This window comes from Salvelinus fontinalis, chromosome 29, assembly GCF_029448725.1.
Source record: "Salvelinus fontinalis isolate EN_2023a chromosome 29, ASM2944872v1, whole genome shotgun sequence".
Classification (NCBI taxonomy): domain Eukaryota; kingdom Metazoa; phylum Chordata; class Actinopteri; order Salmoniformes; family Salmonidae; genus Salvelinus; species Salvelinus fontinalis.
The window spans coordinates 23,393,114-23,410,935 of record NC_074693.1 but is presented as its reverse complement, the minus strand read 5'-3'; the positions used below and the strand labels follow the sequence as shown (position 1 = coordinate 23,410,935).

The 17,822-nt window shown below is 41.9% G+C and overlaps 2 protein-coding genes and 1 pseudogene across 2 annotated transcripts; 2 read left to right on the top strand and 1 right to left on the bottom strand.

The window, feature by feature from the left end:
• The first annotated feature begins 973 nt into the window (after window positions 1-973).
• Window positions 974-6,880, top strand: LOC129827636 (protein Spindly-like; annotated as a pseudogene).
• Window positions 6,881-7,020: 140 nt separating this feature from the next.
• Window positions 7,021-13,476, top strand: LOC129827630 (nucleotide exchange factor SIL1-like). Its single transcript, XM_055888650.1, has 9 exons — window positions 7,021-7,307; window positions 7,452-7,590; window positions 8,176-8,284; window positions 8,425-8,542; window positions 8,700-8,882; window positions 10,489-10,610; window positions 10,728-10,824; window positions 11,035-11,199; window positions 11,290-13,476. The coding sequence occupies exons 1-9, from the start codon at window positions 7,203-7,205 to the stop codon at window positions 11,650-11,652; spliced, it is 1,401 nt and encodes a 466-aa protein (XP_055744625.1). The 5' UTR covers window positions 7,021-7,202; the 3' UTR covers window positions 11,653-13,476.
• On the bottom strand, window positions 13,153-17,153 carry LOC129827634 (serine protease inhibitor Kazal-type 1-like). The gene is made up of 4 exons (XM_055888655.1): window positions 16,951-17,153; window positions 16,076-16,116; window positions 15,846-15,955; window positions 13,153-13,312 (listed from the first exon to the last, which is right to left on the bottom strand). Exons 1-4 carry the CDS (start codon window positions 17,057-17,059, stop codon window positions 13,261-13,263), a joined length of 312 nt encoding a protein of 103 aa, XP_055744630.1. The 5' UTR covers window positions 17,060-17,153; the 3' UTR covers window positions 13,153-13,260.
• Window positions 17,154-17,822: the final 669 nt, after the last annotated feature.

Sequence of the window (17,822 nt, the reverse complement as noted above, 5' to 3'; positions counted from 1 at the left end):
ATGGGATAATATAATCATAGCAATAAACATGGTGGACTGCATTATATGCTCATAACATTTTCAAACACACGTTGTGCATTATTGACATAAAGTATTGATCCTTGTAAAAAGGCAGAGCAACAGACGTATCATTATCTGTCGCGATATTTGGCTTGTGGCTGGAGCTGGATCAAAATTCAAATCGTGTTTCGTAAATGGTGGAAAACCTAATAATATTTGAGGTGTGGTGGTTCGGTGCCCTTTTTGACGGCATGTGGAACGGTATGCTAACAAGCTAGGCTGCAAGCTAAACAGTTTGACAGTTATCCTCTTCAAATATGATCACTTACAACTTTTCGGAAGGTAACTGTCTTTGTGCAATCAACAGTTAGCTTGCAACTTTGCAAGCTAGCTAGCTAACCTCGTCCCCAGGCTCGATTGCTAGAGAGACAGCCGGCTTGTGGACGAGATTACAAGTTTAGCTAACGGAGCTAGTGAACTTGAATATCAGGAGGGGAAAAAAGCTTGATATCGTGTTACTAGCTAGCTATGAGGCCTAGCTTGTCAGATAAACAAAACTAACATTAGATCAAATACGTGTATCAGTTGTATGCTGCATTGTTCACTAGAAAGCATATGTATACAATCGTTTTATCCAGTTTCGTGCCTACTAAAAAGGACCCAGTTACTGAGTCCAAGTTATAGAGCAGTTACTACTAGCTACAACCTTTATCCATTGTTCTCTCAACACGGTTTAGATCCAGGTTTGTCTTTAGTCCATCATTAGACTAATATCTATTTGGCATCCTTGTTTGTTCTGTTCATTTAAATCAGATATTGTAATCACAGAATAGCCCACATGCGTTACATAATTGAACAACTATCCCACCTAACACCATATGAGCCATTGCTTGACTTAATGGATGTCCCACACCTTCCTTAATAAGTGTTCCTGTTAAGTTTATCTCTTTTTGCTTTTCTTCAATTGTGAAAGATGTCTACTTCAGGAGATGATTTTGATCCAGCGACTACAACACAAGTTGAAAGAAGCAGAAGGTACGCTGCAGAAAGCAACCCAATATGGCCTTCAGCTGCTGGATGGGCAGCTGGATCTGCAGAACAAGTTGGATGAACCGAGGATAGAGATTTCCAACACTGTGGAGGTGATCATTCACACTAGGCAATTACTGACATCATTAAAGGCAGCTGTCTTGACAGTTGATGAATGAATGACAGAAGCAGTATAACTCATTACAAAATAAGACAACTGCTTTCCATAAAAACTACTAATATGAATGGTGTAATCATCCTGATATTGCATGACAGGAATCTTGTTACTACTGATATTACAGGAATGTTAAACAGGGTTAGGATGAGAACACAGATAAAGTGGGTTGATGTTAGAGGTACGACTATAGTCTCTTGTGTGTCGGTTCTCAGGCCCTGAAGGAAGAGAAATACTCTCTGCAGCAGGAAGTGGAGCTGAAAAGCCGTGTGCTGGACAGCCTGCGCTCCGACTACGACTTGGTCAACAGCCAGCGGAGGCTGCAGTGGGAGAAACAGGAATCCATACTATGGAGCTCAATGAGTGCAAGAACAAGGTTGGGCTGCCAGTGATGTGGTTTGGGTTACCTGTACATCTCTGTACACCATTTGCAGTATTTGGGGGATATGCTGAATCTAGACGAGGAAGAATGAATGCAAAGTTACTTTGTTGTGGAATTCTCCACACTGAAATCATCTCTCTTAAGGACATCACAAGTTGTCTTTGAGTCAATTTGTTTTCCTTGACAATACGTAGTGCCCAGTCATTGTAGTGAATGAATGTGATGTGTGTGTTTGGCCGCAGGTGGAGAAAATGAAAGCTGAATTGGATGAGGCGCAGCTCATTGAGAAGCAGCTGAAGCATAACCTGGAGCTCCAGACAGAGACCCTGAGGAACAAGATGGAGGAGCTGCGTTTGGTCACAGAGCGGACTCCATGAAACCATGTCCTCAGAGTTGATGGAGTTGCAGGAGGAGAGGATGGAGCTGGAGGATGCTAAGGTGAACAAAATATTTAATATTACACTCTGTAAAGACCCATAAAGACTCAGGATAACTAGAAAAATAATTTGTTCATCCATTGCTGATTAAAATCTTGGTAAACAATGATTACATGTGGTACAGTATAGGTAGCCATTTTCTTTTTGTCCACTCAGGCCACCTTGGAGCAGGCACTTCAGGAGGCCCAGTACAAAGGCCAGCATCTGGAGCTGACCAACACAAACCTTCAATGTTAACTGGAGCGAATCACTGAGAAGGAAGAGCATGAGAGAGAAGCTGTCTCCTGCTTTAACGCCTTGGAGTAAAATAATAATCTTTTAGCAGTTTCGGATAAGGCTCAAGGTACTAAACGATATCATAACCGCCATCGATAAAAGACAGTACTGTGCAGCCGTCTTCATCGACCTGGCCAAGGCTTTCGACTCTGTCAATCACCGTATTCTTATCGGCAGACTTAATAGCCTTGGTTTCTCAAATGGCTGCCTCGCCTGGTTCACCAACTACTTTGCAGACAGAGTTCAGTGTGTAAAATCGGAGGGCCTGTTGTCCGGACCTCTGGCAGTCTCTATGGGGGTACCACAGGGTTCAATTCTCGGAACAACTCTTTTCTCTGTATATATCAACGATGCCGCTCTTGCTGCGGGTGATTCCCTGATCCATCTCTATGCAGACGACACCATTCTGTATACATCTGGCCCTTCTTTGGACACTGTGTTAACTAACCTCCAAACGAGCTTCAATGCCATACAACACTCCTTCTGTGGCCTCCAACTGCTCTTAAACGCTAGCAAAACCAAATGCATGCTTTTCAACCGTGCACTGCCCGCACCCGCTGGCCCGACTAGCATCACTACTCTGGACGGTTCTGACCTAGAATACGTGGACAACTACAAATACCTAGGTGTCTGGCTAGACTGTAAACTCTCCTTCTAGTCTCATATTAAACATCTCCAATCCAAAATGAAATCTAGAATCGGCTTTCTATTTCGCAACAAAGTCTCCTTCACTCACGTCGCAAAACTTACCCTAGTAAAACTGACTATCCTACCGATCCTCGACTTTGGCAATGTCATCTACAAAATAGCTTCCAATACTCTACTCAGCAAATTGGATGTAGTCTATCACAGTGCCATCCGTTTTGTTACCAAAGCGCCTTATACCACCCACCACTGCGACCTGTATGCTCTAGTTGGCTGGCCCTCGCTACATATTCGTTGCCAGACCCACTGGCTCCAGGTCATCTATAAGTCTATGCTAGGTAAAGCTCCGCCTTATCTCAGCTCACTGGTCACAATAACAACACCCACCCGTAGTACGCGCTCCAGCAGGTATATCTCAATGGTCATCCCCAAAGCCAACACTTCCTTTGGCCGCCTTTCCTTCCCATTCTCTGCTGCCAGTGACTGGAACGAATTGCAAAAATCGCTGAAGCTGGAGACTTACATTTTCCTCACTAACTTTAAACATCAGCTATCTGAACAGCTAACCAATCGCTGCAGCTGTACATAGTCCATCTGTAAATTGCCCACCCAATCTACCTACCTCATCCCCATATGGTTTTTATTTACTTTGCTGCTCTTTTGCACACCAGTATCACTACTTACACACCATCATCTGCTCATCTATCACTCCAGTGTTAATCTGCTAAATTGTAATTACTTTGCTACTATGGCCTATTTATTGCCTTACCACCTCATGCCATTTGCACACACTGTATATAGACTTCCTTTTTTCTATTGTGTTATTGACTGCACGCTTGTTTATTCCATGTGTAACTCTGTGTTGTTGTTTCTGTCGCACTGCTTTGCTTTATCTTGGCCAGGTCGCAGTTGTAAATGAGAACTTGTTCTCAACTAGCCTACCTGGTTAAATAAAGGTGGAAAAATATATATATATATTATGCATGCGTTACACTAGATTTATAGTCATTCATGGTAATGACACTATTGTTCCTATTTGCCTGCTTTAGAAAGCCCTGGAGGCCAACGAGAGCTCCAGATTCAACTGGATCAGGTGTTGCAACAGGCACAAGATCCAAACAGCAAGGGAAATTCTTTATTTGGAGAGGTAGGTGCTATATTTCTCTTTTAGCTTGAGGACAAGCGAGCAGCGATTAAGAGACAGTTGATCAGAATGAAATTACCGATCCCTTCAGAAGCAGCATGTGATCTCAGAACAACATCTTCATCGTATGAAGGTACAATACAAAACACTTTCCCTTGTGTTTCCAGTCAATCACTCCTAGTGACAATGTGAGACTGAACCAGAGATGCATTTGGAATTTATTAGCTTTTTCCTCTTGTTTTTTCCCTCCAGGCTCAGATAGCCACAATGATGCAGCTGCAAGGCTCCAGGGCAGGCCCTGCTCACTTGGAGCGCCTACAGTCCATTCTCTCAGAGTAGAACAGTGAGATACAAGCTTTCAAGATCAAACTACGTCACCCGGAGAAAGTAGAGGTGATATCCTCTTGTTTGTGGTCACTTCGATTCAAATCCATAACACTACAACATGTGATAGGACAACAGATTCACAGTATGAAGTGATTGTGTAGTTATGTCAATTGTTGGTTACTTTGTCTATGCAGATGACATTGAAGGCACAGCTCTCTTCAGCCCCAGTGGAAACGGACGGGACTTACTACACTGACCTGAAAATCCAGCTTTTGAACTCTGTGAGTTATCTCTGGTTTTAGTGTACAGTTAGTATTTACATGCTGAGTGGATGAAGGCCTTCAGTTTAACCCATAAATGGTCTGCATTTAAAGTTCAGTATACAAATTGGAGCTGTCATACCTGCGTCAGCGTTTGATTGTTGTGATGTGTGATGTTTGTGTGTGTAGGAAGGATGCAGAGCGACTGGGGGATGAGTTGTTCATGCAAATAATTAAGTCACTCTCTGAGAGTCAAAGCACTGGAGCTGGAGAGAAAGTTATTCAGTGTAGTGAGGGCCCTCGAACAGAGCCAGAGTGACAACATCAAGCTGCAAGTCAAAGTGGAAGAGTTTAGGTGGAAATATGAGCCCAATGGTAAATTTGCCTATATAGTGACATTCACTTGAACACAGGTGCAGTGATTACTTACATATTTCAAACATTTAGACAATAGGTAAGAGGTATTAACTCAATGATGTTGTGTTTTTAGTGGGGAATAAATATCTTATTCAGAAGCGCAAGTGCGAGAAACTCCCTGTAGACATGCCTAGTGACCTCCCAGAGGTGAAGAAAGAGGAGCCCATGGTCCTGGAGATGGATCTCCCCAAGCACATGAAAGAGGAAACGGAAGCAGAGGCCCACCCTTGTGTAAAGGAGAGGCCCACCGTTACCCCTCTGCAGCCCCCCCAACAGCCCCAAGCCTAACCCTGCCTTGCCTGGAGACAGCAAGTGTGTCCGCATCTGTGAGGAGCCCCCAACCACTATCCCCAACCCCCCATGTCAGTGTCCCTATGGTGCTGCAGACCCTTGTCTCCCCTCCGCTGTGTCAACTTTGGTTTCTCGGTGTTCTTCCTGGGTTTTGTTCGGGCTCTCACCACTCGTCCACCACTGCCTACCCTTCCCCTGCCTTTCGGGAGGGCTGTCACAGGAAAGAGTCTTCACTGATTTGCACTGATTTGCCTTTGACTTCCAGTAGGGGCAATTATGCTGCCACCTGACCTAAAAATTGTACTAAGATACCTTTTTATAAGTATTACACTTTTCGGGACATTTTTCCTACAAAGCTGACTGCCTGGATTAAGGCTAGAATTGCTATTAGGAGAACCCTTGTAATTTACTGTATACAGTGTACCATGAGTCAGTGTGTAACTTGTTATTCCGTTGCATGTACTGTATTAGATGATGTCATTTAAGTACTAATAATGGTTTACAGCCTGCTGCCTTTGGGAACAGTTTAAATTACATTTGTCATTGTTTTAGCATTTTTTTGTTCTTATTAACACATGTACTTGAATTTTGTCAAGTGGTTTTGGAATTAGCCTGTTTACCTTCAATCTAATGGGGTTTATTGTATGGCGTACCACGTATTGCACAAAAATATAAACGCAACATGTAAAGTGGTGGTATGATGTTTCATGTTTTTGTGCACAAATTTGTTTACATCACTGTTAGTGAGCATTTCTCCTTTGCCAAAATAATCCATCCACTTTACAGGTGAGGCATGTCAAGAAGCTGATTAAACGGCATGATCATTACACAGGTACACCTTGTGCTAGGGACAATAAAAGGGCACTCTAAAATCTGAAGTTTTGTCACACAACACAATGCCACAGATGTCTGAAGTTTTGAGGGAGTGTACAATTGGCATGCTGACTGCAGGAATGTCCACCAGAGCTGTTGCCAGAGAATTGAATGTTAATTTCTTTACCATAAGCCGCCTCCAACGTCGTTTTAGAGAATTTGTCAGTACGTCCACCGGCTTCACAACCGCAGACCACGTGTAACCAAGCAAGCCCTGGACCTCCAGTATAGATCAGTGTTAACCCGCTATAACCGACACACGGAAGAGTATTAGTCTCTTCTCCTGCTTATCTCTGTCTTCTGAGAAGAAAACACTATAGTTACTTTTTCTTATGTTGTAAGATTCATATACATGTTTACAGTACCATAACTGTTTTGACAAACTGGTGTGAGATTTTCTATGTAGGCCTACAGTTACAATGATCTGTTGCCACATTATGCAATATTCGATTTCTTGAAGAACCTCTAGAGGATGTATATCAATTTGATCAGGGGCTTGTGGGGAACAATTTAATGCCATCAAATCTTTGCCACCCTAAGATGGGCCAATTTTTGGTATGGCACATGGGCTATATGTACAGTTGTCAGTTCATGTAATAATATGAAATAAAACTTCCAAAAAGACTGATGAAATGTCATGTAATTACGTCACAAAGATCATACAGGGATCGCCATTAGCCAATCCGATCGCATAGATTTGAAAAGAGTGACACTCTTTTAAATACGATTGGCTCCCGGTCGTGATGACAAATACGGTGGGAGTGGTCTAATTTCTGACAAGTATCAACGTTACACGTCCATGCTTAAATCTGAAATGGTGCGGTCGGGTAAATAAATAGTACAATGCGTCGTAGTTCACATGAATTGTATTTGTCACCCTATAGTGTTATGATATCGATATTTTCACCATCAATATATTAGTTGTGTTAGCTATACTACAGCCAGTATGTTGACCGGATACCTGAGAAAAGGAAGTAAATCTACCAGGCTGAAGATGGCACTCATGCTCTTAGTATTGAGTTGTCAATTCGTCCATGTTCTCAGCGAAAAAGTGAGTTATTAATGAGTTAATGATATACCTATACTCGATATACTACTGTATAAATATATTGTTAAACAGTTTGTGTGTAGCCTACCAGAGTTTGATGAGAGTCTGTAGCCTACATGAATCTGATACAATCCCCTGGCCCTGTAGTCTTCCTCTGCTCTGACTGTTGTGGAGAGCACTGAGACCAGCCTGGATGATGAGGATGCGCACCACATGGAGGAAGAGAGCGATCCTGAGGATTTGGATTTGTTCCGTCCCACGGATCAGTGGCAGTCTCTCAAACCAGGTGATTGTTTGTTTTTTAAGTATTAATGCACAGGTGTCTCATGAAGTACACACAGTAGTAATACATGTATTTTATTAGGATCCCCCTTAGCGACTGTTAAAGCAGCAGCTACTCTTCCTGGGGTCCAGACAACATAAAACATGACATAATACAGAACATTTAATAGACAAGTACAGCACAAGGACAGAACTACATACATTTAAAATAAGAATGCACACATTCATATATTTATGCCTTAGCATTCCATGCACCATGTACTCAGTATAGCAGAAATACTGCAGCCATTTATTTTCCCATATATTGCAATCCTTTACTCTACTGTTACAATTGCTTTGTCTAAGCAGGTCCTGATGTCCTAATCTCACAGCACCAGCTGTTCTGTAAACACCAGAGAGAATCTCACAACATCATGAACCATCCGTGTCCTTGGTTCTTCCGTTTAGTGTCAATAATGATATGAATAATCATGTGATTCATAAATGCCACTGAATGCAAGTGCAACACACAGAAACAAGAAACGGCATGGAGTATTAATGTGTATGGCAGAATCAAAAGTATTCACTGTACAATATTGTTATCACTCAGGCCAGGCAGTCCCAAGGGGCTCTCACGTAAGGCTCAACCTCCAGACAAGACAGAGGGAGATCAAACTTGGGGAACATCAGATTCTCAAATACCAGATCGATGGACAAAGGTAAGGATCCTGTTGAAATGTTTCTGTCAGTTTGAAACACTGTAGAACATTTTTGCCATGTAGCTATTATACAGTAGAGGGCCATACTATCTTTGCTTGAGATTACATCAGACTACCCACATGTGTTTTCTCTGAGTCAGACAGGGGAAGGAGAACACACCAGGCCCATCCTTCAATGCTGAGGAGCTGAAGAAGGCTCTGAAAAATATAAAAGAAGGAGTGGATCCTGAAACTAGTGACAAAGAAAAAGAAGAGAAGGTTTGGCCTGATTTGATGTGTCTGTAGTCTCTGTTCACGGTGGAGACACGCGGCTGTGAAAAGAGCTGGGATCACCGAGGCATTCGTCTGTCTTTGATTTCCTTCTCGGTTGGCAAACTATTACTTATGGTTCTAGTGTGTTTCCCTGTGTGTTTAGGAGGCTCTCAGAGCCCAGTTTCGTCCCATGGAGGAGCTGAAAAGAGACATGGCCAAACTGGACATGCTGATGGAGTCAGACTTCCAGGTTATTAGCAGACTGATGTCCCAATTCAACAGCTCAAACACCACTGTGGAGGAGAAGATAAAAGCTTTACATGACCTAGAGTACCTTGTTCATCAGGTGAGCAATGAGATACTAATGAGGTGGGAGGCAACAAAATACTAATGAGGTGGGAGGCAATGAGATACAGTGGCTTCGGAAAGTTTTCAGACCCCTTTACTTTTTCCACATTTGTTGCATTACCACCTTATTCTAAAATTGATTGAATATCCCCCCCCCCCCCCCCCCCCCCAATCTACACACAATACCCCATAATGACAAGGGTTAAAGTTTTTTAAATTTTAGATAATGTATTTAAAAAAAATTGAACTGTAACATTTACATAATTATTCAGACCCTTTACTCAGTACTTCATTGAAGCACCTTTGGCAGCGATTACAGCTTCGAGTCTTCTTGGGTATGAAGCTACTAGCTTGGCACACCTGTATTTGGGGAGTTTCTCCCATTCCTCTCTGCAGAGCCTCTCCAGCTCTGTCAGGTTGGATGGGAAGCGTCGCTGCACAGCTATTTTCAGGTCTCCAGAGATGTTTGATCCGGTTCAAGTCCGGGCTCTGGCTGGGCCACTCAAGAACATTCAGAACATTCCCAGTCCCTGCCACTAAAAACATCCCTACAGCATGATGCTGCCACCACCATGCTTCACTGTAGAGATGGTGCCAGGTTTCTTCCAGACGTCATGCTTGGCATTCAGGCCAAAGAGTTACATCTTGATTTCATCAGACCAGAGAATCTTCTTTCTCTTGGACTGAGAGTCCTTTAGATGCCTTTTGGCAAACTCCAAGCGGGCTGTCACTGAGGAGTGGCTTCTGTCTGGCCACTCTACCATAAAGGCCTGATTGGCGGAGTGCTGCAGAGATGGTTGTCCTTCTGGAAGATTCTCCAATCTCCACAGAGGAGCTCTGTCAGAGTGATCATTGGGTTCTTGGTCACCTCCCTAACCAAGGCCCTTCTCTCCCGATTGCTAAGTTTGGCCGGGCGGACAGCTCTAGAAAGCGTCTTGGTGGTTCAAAACTGTTTCCATTTTAAGAATGACGGAGGCCATTGTGTTCTTGGGGACCTTCAATGCTGCAGAGATGTTTTGGTAACCTTCACCAGATCTGTGCTTCAACACAATCCTGTCTCGGAGCTCTACAGACGATTCCTTCGACCTCATGGCTTGGTTTTTGCTCTGACATGCACTGTCAACTGTGAGACCTTATCTAGACCGGTATATACCTTTCCAAATCATGTCCGTTCAATTGAATTTACCACAGATGGACTCCAATCAAGTTGTAGATACCTCTCAAGGATGATCAATGGAAACAGGATGCACCTGAGGTCAATTTTAACTCTCATAGCAATGGGTCTGAATACTTAAGTAAATAAGGTATTTCTGTTTTTTATTTTTAAGACGTTTTTGAAAATGTCTTAACCTGTTTTCACATTGTCATTATGGAGTGTTGTGTGTAGATTGAGGAAAACAAATAATTTAATTCATTTTTGGAATAAGGCTATAATGTAACAAAGTTAAAAAAAGGGAAGGGGTCTGAATAAACTAATGGTTTGGGAATATAAATTGTTGAGACAATAAAAGATGCAAAAATGATTTTACATGTTTGTTTTTTTTGTTTTAATTTGATTGTAGAAAAAACATTATAATTAGTTTCCTTGTTATCTGTGTTGTCAGGTGGACAATGCCCAGAACTTGGCGTCTAGGGGAGGATTGAAGCTTGTGGTTGATGCTTTGAACAGCACAGACTATCGCCTTCAGGAGAGTGCTGCTTTTGTCTTGGGGTCAGCTCTGTCAAGGTATAGCAGTCTCTATTAACCCATACCAACAGTCTAATTGTAAATACCAGCCAAAAGACAACATGTTTGTATTTGTGTGTGCGCCAGTAACATTATCATTGATTATGTTCTTCCTAGTAACCCGGTGGTGCAGGTGGAGGCAGTTGAAAGTGGTACCCTGCAGAAGCTGTTAATGTTACTCGCCACTCCACGACCCATGTCTGTTAAAAAGAAGGCAAGTCTTGTTCCCACATAATCAAATCCATTCGTTAGTACTCTGATTGTAATTGTAGCACCGTTAATTATCCAGTAGGAGACTCTCTTTCCATTTTAAAACTGTAAGGTTTCCTCACATCTGTCTACAGTGAAGTTTTACAATTAGCACACTATTTTGCATAATTCTCTACCTGGCACATTACTGATGCTAATGTTTGTCTGTATACAGGCGTTGTTTGCTGTGGCCTCTTTGCTACGTCACTTCCCCTTTGCCCAAAGCCACTTCCTGAAGCTGGGTGGGCTGCAGGTGTTGGGGGATCTTTTCCGAGCTTCCGAAGGCGGGGCTCTCCGTGTGAGGATTGTAACCATACTCTATGATATGATCAATGAGAAGGTGAGTGGTGCTCTTATGAAAACCTTGCCTATAAATGCAAGTCTAGTCATATGAAATCAAATGATGTGAATGGCACATTCTCTATTCTAGGAGCTGATCTCTCAGACTGGACTGGACCCCATTCCAGATGCTTCTCACAACGAGCGTTTGCAGCAGTACGCACAGGTCTCCCTCATGCCACTGCTGGCAGAGCAGGGCTGGTGCAGCCTGGTGCCTGAACTGTTGGCCTCCCCAGAGCACGACTGGAAGGAGAAGGCCCTGAGAACCATCCTGGCCATGATGCCTCACTGCCAGACTCAGTATCGGCAGGACTACACCCTGTCTTCCTCCCTCCGCACCCTACAGGAGCAGTACCAGGAACTGGTGCTCTCAGAGCAAGCCCTCGGAGATGAGGATGGGTACTTTGGGGAGATCCTGGTTCTTTTGGAGACAGTGCTGCTGAAACTGAAGTGAGCATAGGGCAGGGTGGAAAAACCCCATCAAAGGACAATAAAAACAAGTCTGCAGTTCTGTAATGTAACATTTTTAATTTGAGACTGTGTAATATGATCACACATCTGCAAATCAGAAGGTTGCCTTTTTCAGTTGCTGCCTCAGAGGGCTTAGCCTTCCTTACAGCTTTTTTTTTCTGCGTTTGTGATGCCTCATGCTTTGGCTTGTCTCAAAATAAGGCTCTCCAGTCCTCCCTGAGGAATACATTTAGCTGGGCTAAATTACATTATTTTCCCATATATATGACATGTTTCTTATTCAGTGTGCTCTATCGATCTTCTTGTTGGATTGCCCACTAATGTGAGACTGGTGCGCCTGTGGGTGGCGGGTAGAGCATTGGGTTAGTAACCGAAAGGTTGCTAGTTCGAATCCCAGAGCCGACTAGGTGAAAAAGTTGTCGATCTGCCCTTGAGCAAGGCACTTAACCCTAATTTCTACAGGGTTGGCTGATCCCAGGCCGTGACCCTACTCTCTGCAGGTGTCTCAGGGGGAGTGGGATATGCAACAAAAACATTTCCATTTCACACCACACACTTTTATAAGTTACGTACTTGTACATATGTGAAACAGGACAATAATAAGCACCCCCTATTTATCCTGCTGCTAACAATAATGAAATCAGAACTATATTGAACAAAAATATAAACGCAACAATTAATGATCTTACTGAGTTACAGTTCATAAAAGGAAATCAGTCAATTTAAGAAAATAAATTGGGCCCTAATCTAGGGATTTCACATGACTGGGTAGGGACGCAGCCTTGAGAGGGCATGGGCCCACCCATTTGGGAGCCAGGCTAACCCACTGGGGAGCCAGGCCCAGCCAATCAGAATTAGTTTTTCAACACAAAAGGAATTTATTACAGACAGAAATACTTTGTCTGTTTCATCAGCTGTCCGAGTGGCTGGTCTCAGACGATCCTGCAGGTGAAGAAGACGGATGTGGAGATCCTGGTTACATGTGGTCTGCTGTTGTGTGGCTGGTTGGATATTCTGCCAAATTCTCTAAAATGAAGTTGGAGATGGCTTAAATTAACATTAAATTCTCTGGCAACAGCTCTGGTGGACATTCCTGCAGTCAGCATGCCAACTGCACGCTCCCTCAACTTGAGACATCTGTGGCATTGTGTTGTGTGACAACTGCAGATTTTAGAGTGCCCTTTTATTGTCCCTAGCACAAAGTGCACCTGTGTAATGATGCTGTTTAATCAGCTTCTTGACATGCCTCACCTGTAAAGTGGATGGATTATTTTGGCAAAGGAGAAACGCTCACTAACAGGAATGTAAACAAATGTGTGTGCAAAATTGGAGAGAAATACGCTTTGAGTGTGTATGGAACATTTCTGGGATCTTTTATTTCAGCTCATGAAACATAAATGCAACATGTAAAGTGGTCGTCCCATATTTTTGTTCAATATACTTCCATAATATTCTATTAGCTTTCATAAGAGAAGAGACTACATTTTCATGCTTCATACTTTTATTAGTCTACAGATTTCGAAAGCTGATGTCCAGTGATACTCCTCCTCTGGATCATTCCGGCAGGACAGGTGTCCAGAGAGACTTCTTGTTATGCCTCACACACTCCTCCATGCTTGACCAGGACTTGCTTGTGTTTAAGCCTGTGAAAAAGAGGGCTTCTGTTAACAACTTAAAATGGAAGGTTCAAATATGGCACCTTCAATTCAAAAGGGCATGATTGAATGTAAAATGCTGAACAGAAACCTCAAGGATTGTTGAGTATAATATTGAGTCTACTTCTCTCAAATACACACTTTATTCTAATTGTCAGATGTCTTTTATTTTAAACTTTTTGGGGGTGCAGATCAGCTTTATATTGCAGATTATAGCTTCCATCAATGTAATTGTCTGTATCATTTCCAATCCTCCATACACACACATATATATAGTTGAAGTCAGAAGTTGACAAACACCTTAGCCAAATACATTTAAACTCAGTTTTTCACAATTCCCAACATTTAATCCAAGTAAAAAATTCCCTGTTTTAGGTCAGTTAGGATCACCACTTTATTTTAATAATGTGAAATGTCAAAATAATAGTCGAGAGTGATTTATTTTAGCTTATATTTCTTTCATCACATTCCCAGTGGGTCAGAAGTTTACATACACTCAATTAGTATTTGGTAGCATTGCCTTTAAATTGTTTAACTTGGGTCAAACGTTTCGGGTAGCCTTCCACAAGCTTTCCCACAATAAGTTGGGTGAATTTTGGCCCATTCATCCTGACAGAGCTGGTGTAGCTGGATCAGGTTTATAGGCCTCCTTGCTCACACAGGCTTTTTAGTTCTGCCCTCAAATTTTCTATACGATTGAGGTCAGGGCTTTTGATGGCCACTCCAATACCTTGACTTTGTTGTCCTTAAGCCATTTTGCCACAACTTTGGAAGTATGCTTGGGGTCATTGTCCATTTGGAAGACCCATTTCCAACCAAGCTTTAACTTCATGACTGATGTTGCTTCAATATATCCACATAATGTTTGTTCCTCATGAAGCCATCTATTTGAAGTGCACCAGTCCCTCCTGCAGCAAAGCACCACCACAACATGATGCTGCCACCCCCGTGCTTCACGGTTGGGATGGTGTTCTTCGGCTTGCAAGCATCCCCCTTTTTCCTCCAAACATAATGATGGTCATTATGGCCAAACAGTTCTATTTTTGTTTCATCAGACCAGAGGACATTTCTCCAAAAAGTATGATCTTTGTCCCCATTTGCAGTTGCAAACCATAGTCTGGCTTTTTTATGGTGGTTTTGGAGCAGTGGCTTCTTCCTTGCTGAGCGGCCTTTCAGGTTATGTAGATATAGGACTCGTTTTGCTGTTGATAAAGATACTTTTGTACCCGTTTCCTCCAGCATCTTCACAAGGTCCTTTGCTGTTGTTCTGGGATTGATTTACACTTTTCGCACCAAAGTACGTTCAACTCTAGGAGACAGAACACGTCTCCTTCCTGAGCGGTATGACTGCTGCGTGGTCCTATGGTGTTTATACTTACTATTGTTTGTACAGATGATTGTGGTACCTTAAGGCGTTTGGAAATTGCTCCCAAGGATGAACCAGACTTGTGGAGGTCTACAATTTTTTTCTGAAGTCTTGGCTGATTTCTTTTGATTTTCCCATGATGTCAAGCGAAGAGGCACTGAGTTTGAAGGTAGGCCTTGAAATACATCCACAGGTACACCTCCAATTGACTCAAATTATGTCAAATAGCCTTGTCCTAACCGACTTGCCAAAACTATAGTTTGTTAACAAGAAATTTGTGTAGTGGTTGAAAAACGAGTTTTAATGACTCCAACCTAAGTGTATGTAAACTTCCGACTTCAACTGTATATTATTATTTTCCACCATCCCTCCCCTAATTGGAGTAAACTTATGAACAACACTTCGGCTTCTACTTCCAGCTTAAACATACTATATACATTTTACAGACACAATCTATTTTACAATAGTTATCTTTTGTTTGTTATTACTCCTATCCTTCCGCTACCCTCAACCCCTCCCATCTATTTTTGAAGAACATTCTATTTGAAATGTCTTAACTAATAATGTCTAAGTTATTTGTTTACTGTTTATTTAAGCGTGGTTGATATGAATAAATGTATCGGGCATAAAGCATGATCTGCCTTTAACTGAAAAATGTTTTAATCTTTAACAAACCCTGCTAAATTTCTAGTCACAGTCAATAGGTAAGATTTGTGCGTCAGTGGCACTTCCCTTTCCTGATGATGCAACTGTTTCTAGAACATGGTCACGTAAAGTTACCTCACCGAAACTGGGGTAAGGTTTGGAGGTCCGTATCATTGATTCTAGGTGCATCTAGCACCTGCTTCATCATCTTATTTTCTCAGACTTCTGGGGAATGTTTTTCTTATTGACATATTGCCTAACTTTTCTGTGTGGTCTGGCCTCACTTTGCCAGTGATTGCTAGTGATTGAAATGGCCTAAAAGACAGCATCAATCATCTATATTATATAGGGAATAATTTTCTCTGAAACTTTATTTACGGCAGTTAAATAACCTCACCCTTGTGCTTTATACTTACATTACAGCACATAGTAGGATAGGTATAAAAAGAATAATACTCTCTCAGAAACCCTATTTACACAAGGTAAATAACCCATGTGTTTTATACTTACTTGTTCTCACGACACAGCACACACTCGGTGGTGTATGTGTTGCCATCGCTCCCACACACAGGATCAAACTCTCTGGAGCACATGCCGCCTTCATACACCTCACACTGAGGCTGTTTTAGGCAGGGGAAGAGCAGTCCTTACTATTATAGTTATTTTGACATACACATCCTCATAAAAAGTATTTTAATGTCCTTGCTTCCATAGAATAACAATTTTCTAATCTATCTCACCTCTCTGGGCTGTGGGCGTCTTTCTTCATCCATGGCAAAAACTGTACAAAACATGAAAAGAAAAGGGTATTCACTTTTTCCTTGATGTGATTCACAATATTCAGTGTGGGGGAAAAGGTTGGTGGAATGTTGCTCAGAAACTGTCTGAAAAGTATGCCTTCTTTTATTATTGGCCTTTGAAACAAGATCACATTCCACTTCTTTAAATACCTTATTGTTTTCCAGATGAAATGACTGTCCCTTGTTGAATTTACTCAATGTGTTATCTTTAGCTCTATGATGACACAGCCAGTGAGATACATACCAGTAACACCAATGTCAAGGTATCTATCTTGGAAATAACTTTTATCTTGGTATTAATGGCATGGGGTCTGAGACTGTTGTCCATATTCTCTCACCGGTGTCCTGTGACACTGGGGGACATGCATATAATTAGGAATTACAATAATTATTCATAGGAATTTAATAGGATCATGGCTCCCCACACGATGAGCTCTCTCAGTCAGCTTCATAGAAGTGCCTTGGTAGACAAAATGATATCACCTGACATTCTTTTCTTGGTGCAACTCTGACGTTCCATTTGTGTGGGCTCTTACAACTGGGTAGTCTATCCTAAACGTAGGTATCCTAAACGTAGATAACCTAAGCTGTCACCACTTCCTTATAGGCTACTCTTCATTCTTAAATTCATCTGAAAGCGTGTAACCAATTCAACTAGCATCGCTCACTGTGAAGAGTTGTCTGATTATTCCCAAAACCTCATTGATCTAAGTACAGAATAAGGTGAAATGTTCAATGTTAAAATATCAAGCAATATTTTTACATGTATGTCAAAACAGCTCATAAGTGCTTTTGGTTATGGCAATAGTACTCACCAGAGAGAGAGAGGAGCACGATAGCACAGAGCAGTATTGTCATCTTCATAGTCTCTGTGAAGGTATGGCTTGGAGTTGTGAGTCTGTAGGTTTGTGTTTCCTTTGCCATCTAGCCTGCCTTTTTATATGGTGCTTTTGGGACTTGACCTGTCAGTTAAATACCACTCCTCCCACCTCTCCATCTCTCCTCCCAGCTGGTTTGTTTGTTATTGCCACTGAGTTTTTGTCACATGGCAGTGTGTTGGCTAGCAGGGGCCAATGGTGATGTGTTCCAATGTATTCTGTTGCTTCCTCATTCAGCATGGTCATCATAACTAACACAGATCTGGATCGTGGGCCCACAAGATAAAACTAACAATAAGTACTGCAATTTTATGTTCTTGTGTACATGTTCTGCTTTCATTTGCTCAATACTTATTTATTAAATCTCTGCAATAAAACAAACACAGTACATATCTTCTCTTTTTCAATTCACATTGTCAGAATAAGATGTACTTATTTCTAAATAAGTATTTTTCTATTGTATAGGAATAAAAAAGAGACAAACCATTATTTTTCAGGCAAACCCCAGTTTCACTACACAGCTCCCAAAGTGAGTGACTGTTCATTGGTAGAAAATGAGTGGAATGACTGGAAAAAGTTTAACTTGGTTTCTAAAGAGGTCAATTGTGCTTTGAGACTGTAACAATGCAGGATATCAGTCATCCTTTGTCTTTGTCAATGTAATTTGTAGTCTCTAAATGAAAACGTGCATCCACAAATGACTCAGAAAGATAACCAAGTCACACAGTACACCATGTGCATTCTCAATTGAATAATTGCTCAAGAAGATAATCCGGTATATTTTAGAATGAATGGAAGTATCAGAGTAG

What these genes read in the sequence shown, in the direction of transcription:
- LOC129827630 (XM_055888650.1), top strand. Translation starts at nt 7,203, where the DNA reads ATGTTGACCGGATACCTGAGAAAAGGAAGTAAATCTACCAGGCTGAAG. An exon ending in TACCAGATCGATGGACAAAG is followed by an intron (nt 8,285 to 8,424) that starts GTAAGGATCCTG and finishes TCTCTGAGTCAG; the next exon opens with ACAGGGGAAGGAGAACACAC. An exon ending in TAGAGTACCTTGTTCATCAG is followed by an intron (nt 8,883 to 10,488) that starts GTGAGCAATGAG and finishes CTGTGTTGTCAG; the next exon opens with GTGGACAATGCCCAGAACTT.
- LOC129827634 (XM_055888655.1), bottom strand. Translation starts at nt 17,059, where the DNA reads ATGGCAAAGGAAACACAAACCTACAGACTCACAACTCCAAGCCATACC. An exon ending in GACGCCCACAGCCCAGAGAG is followed by an intron (nt 15,956 to 16,075) that starts GTGAGATAGATT and finishes TGCCTAAAACAG; the next exon opens with CCTCAGTGTGAGGTGTATGA. An exon ending in GTGCTGTGTCGTGAGAACAA is followed by an intron (nt 13,313 to 15,845) that starts GTAAGTATAAAA and finishes TCTTTTTCACAG; the next exon opens with GCTTAAACACAAGCAAGTCC.